This window comes from Triticum dicoccoides, chromosome 4A, assembly GCF_002162155.2.
Source record: "Triticum dicoccoides isolate Atlit2015 ecotype Zavitan chromosome 4A, WEW_v2.0, whole genome shotgun sequence".
In the NCBI taxonomy this organism is placed as follows: Eukaryota; Viridiplantae; Streptophyta; class Magnoliopsida; order Poales; family Poaceae; genus Triticum; species Triticum dicoccoides.
In genome coordinates, this window is record NC_041386.1 from 572,681,475 (window position 1) to 572,692,125 (window position 10,651).

Consider the following 10,651-nt stretch of genomic DNA (forward strand, 5'->3'; position numbering starts at 1 on the left):
GTACATGTACTGGCGCTCGGGGCAGATGGTGATGCAGAGCAGGGCGAGGCCGTCCTCCGTGTAGCAGACCTTGGGGATGCTGCCGTACGCGTCGGGCTTCAGATCTGGGCAGTGGACGGTGAAGCAGGAGACGCGCGGCGGGGCAGCCGGCCAGAAGGTGACCAGGATGCGCTTGCCCTTCTTCTTGGTCCTGCTCCTGCGGCCATTGGCAGTGGTGGCGTTGGTGCGGTCGCTGAGGTAGCCGAACGAGTCGATGAGGATGGTCTCCGGAAGAGGAGAGTCCGGATCCTCGGGGTGGATGGGCGGAGGGATCGTGAGCAGCCGGAATTCATGGTCATCCATGCCCATGGCAACCGAGGAGGTGGATCGATGCGGATTTCTTTTCCTCGTGCGGGCCGATCGAAGCAGGAAGGCGTCGTCGTACCTTGATTGACTCCACATGCGTTGATCAAAAGGCGCGGTACCTTGATTGACTCCGCATGCATGCGTTGAGCCCGCTGCTTGCACCGCGTCGTACAAATGAAAACGCGTTTAGAGCATCTCCAACAGGTGCGGCAAAAGACGCGCCCGTGCGGTAAAATTCGGTTTTAGTGCGCGCCGGCTGGTTTCGCGCGCTCCAGCGGTGGCGGGAATTCACCGCGCGCGGGAAGCGCTTGCACGCGCGCGGGAGAAAGCGGCACGCGACGCGGTAGATTTGGCGCGCCGCTTCGCGCGCGCCTATAAAATGCCGCGCTCGCCACGCGCACAGACACAGCCACGCGCCCTCCCCTCGCAACCTCGCCGTTTCGCCACCTTGCCGCTTTCCGCGCCACCATGCCGCCGCGCCGCTGGGGTTCTTCGGGCTACCGCGGCATTCGTGAGCACCCCAACGGCTGGTACTCCGCCGAGATCCGGTCCGGCGACGTCCGGCTCGGCCTCGGGTCGTTCCGGAGTGCGTACGAGGCGGCCCGCGCGTACGACGCGGCGGCGTGGCGCTTGGATAGGCCCCGGTCGCAGATGAACTTCCGGGACGTCTTCACGCGCGAGCAGGCGCAGCGCGTCGCCCCTCCGCCGCGTCTCATCACCGACATGGACCGTGTCGACTACGCTTGGCGCTGCCGCCGCCTCCTCATCGCCGAGGAGGACGAGTGAGCCATGGCAGAGTGGCGTCGTCGCCACCCGGAGGACGTCGCCGACGAGCGTGCCTACTGGGCGGAGAGGACGGCAAGGCGCCGCGCGGAGCGGGCGGACCGGCGTTGGCGGAAGGCATTGGCGAATGCGCAGTGCGATATCGTTGAAGCAGGTGGGAGGTCGATCTTCACGTCAGACGATGAACGTTGGGACGACATATGGCTCGATACCTCGGACAACACCGACGATGATGGTGATGATGGTAGCGACTTGGAGTAGTTTCTATCTATGTATGCCGTAGTAGTTTCTATCTAGTTGCACCGTAGTTCTATCTATCTATGCTTTCGAACTATCTATCTAGTTGCACCGATGTAAAATACCTTTGTATCGTTTTTTATCTATGCAATTTATCGTTTTTTATTATCTTAATATTTATCTATGCTTTCGAAAATGTTGTAAAAATGAGCGCGCGTGCTGCATTTTTGCGCGCTGCTAGAGCGGCGCGCGCGCTGCATGTTAGCGCGGTTGCTGGAGTCAGCGCTGCGCGCCGCGTCAAACCAGATGATGGACGCGCGGCAAAGCTGTTTTTTGTGCGCGGCGCGTTCGGCGCCTGTTGGACATGCTCTTATGAAGCAGACCATAGAGTACGTCAAGACCGGAATACAAATCCTTTTCTTTTCTTCTCTATTACTAGCTATTTGCCCGTGCGTTGCAACGGGACCATACATATTCCAATAGTATAACATCAATTGTGTATGTTTATAGGATACTCATGCACAACAGACAACATTGTTCTCCCACAAAAAACAACAACATTATTGACTATTGTTTCACCACTCAATCACACTCTTCTTCTTTCACCACTATTCCCACCTCTTCGTCGCCCTACTCCAAGTAGCCTCCCTAGTCCAATCTATCCACACGGTTCTCAATAGTGCATCCGGGTCGCATCCTCAACCACTTCCACCCTCACACACACACTGGAATTTCAAGCACGCAACCATGTAGTTGGGGTATATTTTCACAATGTGCTTCTCTTAGCAAGGAGTGGTTGGTGGAGGTTTTGATATTTCAAGATTTCCTATATTGCATCCTAATTGGTGATTAGAAAGAAGCCAAGGATCAATAGAGTCATATTATTCCAGAAGCAGAAACAGTAAAACAGAAACAAATATTCTGGAGGTTAAAGATTTGTACAAGTTCAACGAAGACTAATGCATGCTACCACATCAAATTCCTTTAGCAAGATAATACTTTCCCAAAATACGTTTAACATCTAACTTTTCCAATAATTGTACGACAGCTCCATGAAAATAAACTGAGCAGTGCTACATGGACGATAATATTGGACGATTGCTGACAACAATTAAATGCAGCGGAGAAATCTTGTCCATGGCCGAGCAACGACCGCTGGATTCTCTAGTCGTGCACATATCGCCCTAAGTTTGACGTGTCTGGATCACTTTCGAAATTAAATTGGATTGAATCATTTGTACTCTGATTCAATTTTGTGAATTTTGCACCTCGAGCTTTAGGTCGAACAATATGTGAGATAGTCCTAGAATATACCGGGAGATTGGATGATTTGCCACACTTTACTTGGTGCTTAGATGATTCGCCCTGCTTTAGTTAGGATTAGATGATTTGCCCCATTTTTCTTTTATCTTTTGATCGTTTGCCCTAATTTGTATTCTAATTAATTTTTAATTATTTTAATTCAAAGAATCAACGTGGAATGACCTTTGTGCCCCAATGGTAGTTTTGCAATTTCTATGCCTAATCTACCTGGTTCGACCCTTCATAGTTCATATTGAACCTGCTGCTCGTCCTTCTCGCTACTCTTATTACTGAAACACCGATGCAGCAAGAACATGAAAGCAGCGCTGCAGCTCAGCGGCCCGGTGGCTACTGCTGCCGCTCGGAGGCCCGACGGTTCCCGTTGCTGCCCGACGGCTCGACTGCCCGGCAGCTTCCTCTCCACCCTAGTGGCTCCCACTTCTGCTCGGCGGTCCGGCGGCTCCCGTTGTTGTTCGAAAGCCGGAGGCTCCTGGTGCTGCTCAACGGCCCAGTGCCTCCCTCTGCACCTGGGTGGCTCATGCTGCTGCTTGGTTGACGGCCGCTCCCTCTACTGCTCGGTGACACGGCGCCCACCCGGCGACCAAGTGCCCTGTATTTCCTTGCTCCTTTCGATCCCCTTGCTCCACTCGATTCCTCCGCAAGGCAGCATGCAACTTACAGCAGGGGGGAGATTTAGTGTTTGACCAGTGCATTTTGAGCATTTTCCTCCGATCCCTTACTCTGAACTTGTGCATAGAATTTTGAGAGATCCCATTATCCCATGTAAGCATAGGTTCTGCATCAGTTACTAATGTTTCTATCTTGAACAGGAATACATGGACAATCAGTTAAATGATTTTTTTGCCTGTTAGATAGGAGTCATATCTCATTCAATAGATGACTCTATGTTCACATTTAGAATTAATGCATATCTTCACACAAAATAAATGATTCAGAGTTCACATCTCACAATTTATCACAAGTTGCCACACGAAACAAATAAATGATTCAGAGTTCACATCTCCTAATTTAAAATAAGTCATCACATCATTGAAATCAACCTAGCATCTTAATGCAATAAAATTTCAGTGTTTTTTCTTCCTTAGGGTCAATTTCTTCCTGGATGCTATAGAGCTTGAAGGCATGTCAAAAAGAGTTGCTCGAGAAGAACATTTTTTGTTCAATATGTTGGTCAATCACAAGATGAGACATTGTCAAAGAGACCCAGGACAACATATTAGTCTCAACCATCTGGAGCGGCAGCCGTTGTAGGTTTGTTGTCCTTGCCACCGCTGTCACCGTGGAACATCGCGGCTCCTGCGAAGTTGCCGGAGTCGCCTCGCCTTGCCCCGTCATGATTGCTAGAGTGGTTGTGCCCATATGTGACTACTTGTGGCTGCCAGTCTGCTTCTCGTCCTGGTCCATAGCGGTGATGGTGGCTCCGGCGATCTTGTGCTCGTGAGGATGGTGCAATGCTAATGGTGTGCTGCCTTTTTACCATAGAAGAGAGAGTTTATGGCCTTATACATAAGAGATTCGGTGAGTTTATGACAGAGATAGATTGATTATTTGGTTTCCGTGTGTTTATAACCTTACCATATGTGAATTGATTTATTACCATAATTGTCATATTTGCGATTTTCGTGAGGTTATGGCCTTACCATACGTGAATTGATTTATTACCATAATTGCCATATTTGAGATTTTCGTGAGTTTATGGCCTTACCATACGTGAATTGATTGATTACCATATTTGAGATACGTGGGGTTTTCACGTGAGACGAAAAAACTCAGTAAGAGAGAAAAACCGGTTGAAGGGGGAGAAAAATCGGTGGAAGGGGGAGAAAAATCGGTGGGAGTGGGGGTTCTCGTACGTGGAGGGGCGGACGAAAGGTGAGACGACGTAAGAGGGGAGAGGAAACGTTACGTTTCTTTTAGATAGTAGAGATAAGTAGTAATACTTCTTTCATGAAACAAAGCCTTCCCTAAAAAAATAGAAAGAAAGCCCGCAGCATGTACGGTGGGAGTGGGACCCACCCGCCCACGACGCCTTCCTTCCTCCTTTTCTCATATAACTAGCAAAAAAGCCCGTGCGTTGCAACCGGTATAAAATAAATATGAGAGTTCGTGTGGTATTCAATAGTTTACCTACCATGGTGAATAATATGAATTTCCAATTAAAATTGGTTGTAGGACTTATAAGGGTCCCATTTATGAAGACCCCATTGTACCCCAAAAGCTCGTAATCTTCTTCTCTGCTAATAAAACCTACTCCTTCAAATCGCCCTAAAGAAATTGAAATATGTGTAATAAATTGTTAATATTCAAAAATCATGTGTAAAAATAGTAACAAAAATATAAACATTTATTGGTTCAGTAGATCAAAAGACTACCCCTTTGATGCGAAAATAATTGTGCATCATTTGTATACGTGTAGCAGATTCAAATAGATCATATATTAATTCCTATATCTCTCAATCCCTATTAACATTTATTCATATTTATACTTTCCCATTTGATGGAAAGTAAAGAGTTTACAATGCTTGGCCCTCTTTTGTTGACACATTGCCGACGGTAGTAGGAGTACACCCTTCACGTCAACATGACCATTTACCAAGACATTATCACCTAGCCTCATTGGGGACCATGATTGGGATATGCAGGCCGCGGGATCAATAGATGGTACAACGGAGGGGAGTGCTTCCCTCCCAGCTGTCGTGCGGGGTGAAACAGGACACGATCAAGATGCGGCGTCCGTTGTCATACTCTCGCTATCATCACTCCCTCTCTCCTCCCTATCTCACCAAGACATAGGTGACATCCAGAGTTAAGAAATATCTTGATGGTTAACATGTACCGGTGAGCCCCAAATATCTTCCCTGCTCTGTATGTAGTACATATTATAATCTCTAAAAGGAATCTTATTTTTTATTGAAGTAATTATTATATCAGATAATGTATTTGTATCAACAAATAACAGCAAGTTGTAATCGGCGCACGTCTAGCAACTTCGGGTCTGTGCAGCACAACATCTAGCACCTACTACTGTCTACTACCCACCGCCCACTACGCATTGTGCTGCGTGCCCCTTATCCACGAGGACACATACATCGCGCCATTCGTCCCCTCATGTTCTCCATCCACCGGACGCTTGCTTCCTTGGCCCCCTCTCTATCCGGTGCACGCCGAACGGCTTGGCACGAACATTAAACTCATGTGTAACAACAAACAACGGCATGTAATTATAAATCGGTGCTCATATAGAACATTTTCTTTGCAGTTGATAGCACACAAAAATTATAATGGCCAACATAAAACAATTCAAGTTCATCAAATCGCGCCAATCTAATGTAAATCCTACAAATCAAATCGATAATTAAGAATAAGCAGATCCTGAGATCAAGGAGACCATGGACGGGAGTATGTGCTCAAGAAAAAGAAGCATCCAGAAACATTTAATATCAGTATAACGGATGCTACATTTTTAGAACGTTGGCAGAGGCTAGAGCTACCATCCCGACAGTCTGTTGCTACATATACTAATATCAATATTTAAATACAGCAATAATATAACTTACGTGGCATCACCAAAAAAATACTACAACAAAAGGGCATGGGGTAAAAAAACATGGTCCACAATCATCGACTGGAAATATAAATCAATCCAGCAGCTTCTGGTCGGTGTGCAATCAATAAAAAATAGACAAAAATCCCCATCGGAGAGCTCCCTTATCCACACAGCACTGCTCGTGCTCGTCATCAATCCACGCCCCCATCAGCGCTGCTCTCTCCTCTTCTCCGCCCCGGCCCCAGTTCCATCCGTGCCACACCCCCCATCTCTCTTCCCTCCTCCTGTCCTCCGCACGGACCGTGGCGCCAGATCGAGGTAAGGGCCCTGCCTCCTCCAACCGCGCGCAAGTAGGCCAAGCCGATGCCCGCCCCCTCCCTCTCTTCCCCTTCTCTCTCTAATCTCTCCCACACGTTTTCTTTAGGGAGCCTGGCAACGGAGGTCGCCGCCTCTCCGTCTCGATCCGTCGGCTGCTAGATCCGACTGCGTGGCCCGCTGGTGCCCTCCAGGGACCCCCAGACCCCGCGTCAGTGAGGACAGCCATGGATGGGCCCCCTGGAGCTCTTCTGCCGTCGCCCGATCTGGCCGCCCGCCCAGTCGCCGGACCGTGCTCCGGATCCGGCCAACAGCATCGCCTCCGACTCGATTCAGACGCCCACAACCTCCCTCCGCCACCTGCGCCATGCATGCCCCCAGGTCCGACCGATCCTGCGCGGCTCATCCTCACTGCTTTTCTTTTGAGTGAACCTCTCTGCTTCTTTTTGGCTCGCAGCTCGCAAGGAGGCCAGGCACCTCGTCCAACTGATGCACCGGCGGCGCGTATCGGCGTGGGGGTGAGCCGGTGACACACATCGGCATATTTCTTTTTCTCTCTTGTCAGTACCGCTTCGGGTTGACTTATAATAGTACTGCGGGTTGAATACCCAAAACAGCAGGGGGTTTTCTGTAAAAATGCCGACGACGTACGTTCTCTCGGTCTCTCTCTCTTTTCGTCTTCTCCGCTGTACGTCGCCCGACCTCCAAATTAACCACTCCCGCCGTCGCGATTTGAGCCACCGCCGGCATGGTTGCCGTCTTCCCCGAACTCCGCCATGCATGCCAGCTCCTCCTCTCTCTGCGGTCCGCCCACGACCGCGCTCACCGCCGCTGGATACCGTCTACCTCGCCACCGACAAGCTAGGGTAAAAAGCTAACTTTTTCTTTGTTTGTTTTTGCAGACGTGACGTGCGGTACGGACGACAAAGCGACGACCACCGCGGACACCCATGCATGCATCAGGCCTCCCCCGGGCCTGAGCCACGCCGGCCTACAACACCGACGGTGACCATGCCCCGGCTCGCCGAGAAACGCACAAGGTAGATAAAGCTGGCATCTTTGTGCATCGATCCGCGCCGCGCCCAACGTACGTCCTCGCGACCGTCCTTTCTCCGACGAAACTCCAAGTCGCCCGGGCTCTTGCTCCTTCACCCAACCAAGAAACTGACTGCCACCGTCCTTCATGGTTGCCGTCTTCTTCCTCGCCTCCTTCCCATGTGTGGTGTAGTTTGACCTACTCTTGGCGTATATAGCTCCACCGTCTTTGACGTACTCTTGGTGTATATAGCTCCACCGTCTCTCGTCTGCGCTAGCTCCAGGTCATGCATGGACGGCGGACATGCCCCGGCCGGTTCGTCATCGACGCCGGCGCCGAGGAACAACACAACACGTACGTACGAGTACGCCGCCGGCGTCGATCGGCATTTCCAAAGATGCATGCATGCCAGCTCCTGACCCACGCACGTACATGCACGCCGGCGTCGTCGGACACGAGATACACCCATATCAAGCCTCCTCCTGACCCACCTCTCTCCGTGTCCTGAGCCACGCGGACGGTGACCATGCCGACGAGCTATGTAGGCAAAAAAACAAAAGCCCAATGTCCGGCGTGGGCGCCGAGCATGGCCATTCAACCGTCCTCCTCTCCTCCAAGTTCCCATTTTCGTTCGCGAGTCGCCCGACCGACCTCCCGCTCCCGCTCCCGTACGGACCACACCGCCGTGCTCCTTTTCCCCGGTAACCGATAAATAAACAAACGTCTCTCCTTCACCAGACCACCCAACAAACCGCCTAGCCGTCGACGTGCATGGTGATGCTTGCCGTCTTCCTCGGCTAGCTAGCTACCTGGTAGTGCACGTACACACAACTTCAATCCACTTACACTGCATGCATTCCAACGCTAGCTACATGCCACCTCTTACACTGCATGCATTCTGCATTTTAACGCGCACACATGCCTAGCTACCTACGGGTCATGCATGACGCATGCATCAACCTAATTAGCTACCTAAGAGCATCTACATCCATCCGGCCACCTCGAACCCCTCTCACACGCACGCCCCGCCGGACGGACCGGTCAGTAGCCGGTCAAGAAAAAAGCCAATCCAGACAGGCTATTCAGATCGGCCCTATATGCCCGCCACCCCCTCATATCTAGCCATAGGCCAAATCAACGAAAAAGAAAGGTCATCTTAGTTCATGAAGCATGGATAAATGTTAACGAACGAGTCAATTGCATTGAATAAAGTCCATCTCTGTCGTATCAGACTGACCGTTGGGACCCATGCGGTAACACTCCAAAACCCGTCGGTCCGGCGGGTGGCTCCTTCGATTTTCCATGGCGCACCACCCGAGGGCCCTCGTCCGGCTATTTAAGCCGGATGCCGGTACCCAAACCATACCTCGTCCCCATTTCCCCCCTCTCCCATCCGCCGCCGCCACTTCCCAATTAACCCCACTCGCCATTTGCCGCTAGTCATGCCCCCACGCCGGATCATGACGTATGTGATGCTCACGTCAAAGCGGTGGCTTGAGCTCCTTGAGGAGATCCGGGCTAGGTGTGAAGCCTGGATCACAGCCGGCCTACCTTCGTACTTGCTGGAGACGAAGGAGGAGGAGGTGGTGGCTCGGGCCCCTTGAGAAGATTTGGGTTAGCCGTGAAGCCCGGATCACAGCCTGCCTACCTTCGTACTTGCCGGAGACGAAGGAGGAGGAGGTGGTGGATCAAGCTCCTTGAGCAGATCCAGGCTAGATGTGAAGCCCGGATCGCAACTGGCCTACCTCCTTACTTGCCGGAGACAAAGGAGGAGGAGGTGGTGGATCAAGCTCCTTGAGCAGATCCGGGCTAGATGTGAAGCCCGGATCGCAACTGGCCTACCTCCGTACTTGCCGGAGACAAAGGAGAATAAATAAATTAAGACAACTCCTATGGCTCTTGCCGGTTGTCATACTCATCGACATGCAAGTCATGATTTCTATTACAAGAACATGATCAATCTCATACATCACATATATCATTCATCACATCCTTTTGGCCATATCACATCATAAGGCATATGCTGCAAAAACAAGTTAGACGTCCTCTAATTGTTGTTGCAAGTTTTTACGTGGCTGCTATAGGTTTCTAGCAAGAACGTTTCTTACCTACGCGAAAACCACAACGTGGTATGCCAATTTCTATTTACCCTTCATAAGGACCCTTTTCATCGAATCCGATCCGACTAAAGTGGGAGAGACAGACACCCGCTAGCCACCTTATGCAACTAGTGCATGTCAGTCGGTGGAACCAGTCTCACGTAAGAGTACGTGTAAGGTCGGTCCGGACCGCTTCATCCCACGATGCCGCCGAATCAAGATAAGACTAGTAACGGCAAGTAAATTGACAATATCGACGCTCACAACTGCTTTGTGTTCTACTCGTGCATAGAAACTACGCATAGACCTAGCTCATGATGCCACTGTTGGGGATCGTAGCAGAATTTAAAATTCTCTATGCATCACCAAGATCAATCTATGGAGTAATCTAGCAACGAGGGAAGGAGAGTGCATCTACATACCCTTGTAGATCGCTAAGCGGAAGCGTTCAAGTGAACGGGGGTGATGGAGTCATACTCGTCGTGATCCAAATCACCGATGATCCTAGCGCCGAACGGACGGCACCTCCGCGTTCAACACACGTACGGTTGGGAGACGTCTCCTCCTTCTTGATTCAGCAAGGTGAGAGGAGAAGTTGAGGGAAAACTCTGACAGCACGACAACGTGGTGGTGATGGAGCTCGTGGTTCTCCGGCAGGGCTTCGCCAAGCACTACGGAGGAGGATGAGGTGTTGGAGGAGGAAGAGGGCTGCGCCAGGAGAAGGGTGCGGCTGCCCTGTCTCTCCCTCACTATATATAGGGGGAAGGGAGGAGGGGGAGGAGCCCTAGGGTTCCCTAGGGGAGGGGCGGCGGCCACAGGGGAAACCCTAGATGGGTTTGGGCGCCCCCACCCCCTAGGAAACTTGCCCCCCAAGCCGGGAGGGGCGGCTGCCCTAGGGGTGGCGCCCCCACCTCTCCTGGTTACGTGAGATGGGGTGGGAGGGGCGCTCAGCCCCTTAGTGGGCTG

General features: G+C 51.2%; 1 protein-coding gene across 1 annotated transcript; it reads left to right on the forward strand.

Moving 5' to 3' along the window:
* The first annotated feature begins 813 nt into the window (after nucleotides 1–813).
* On the forward strand, nucleotides 814–7,973 carry LOC119283671. The gene is made up of 4 exons (XM_037563118.1): nucleotides 814–953; nucleotides 6,371–6,553; nucleotides 6,660–6,931; nucleotides 7,008–7,973. The coding sequence occupies exons 1-4, from the start codon at nucleotides 814–816 to the stop codon at nucleotides 7,070–7,072; spliced, it is 660 nt and encodes a 219-aa protein (XP_037419015.1). The 3' UTR covers nucleotides 7,073–7,973.
* Nucleotides 7,974–10,651: the final 2,678 nt, after the last annotated feature.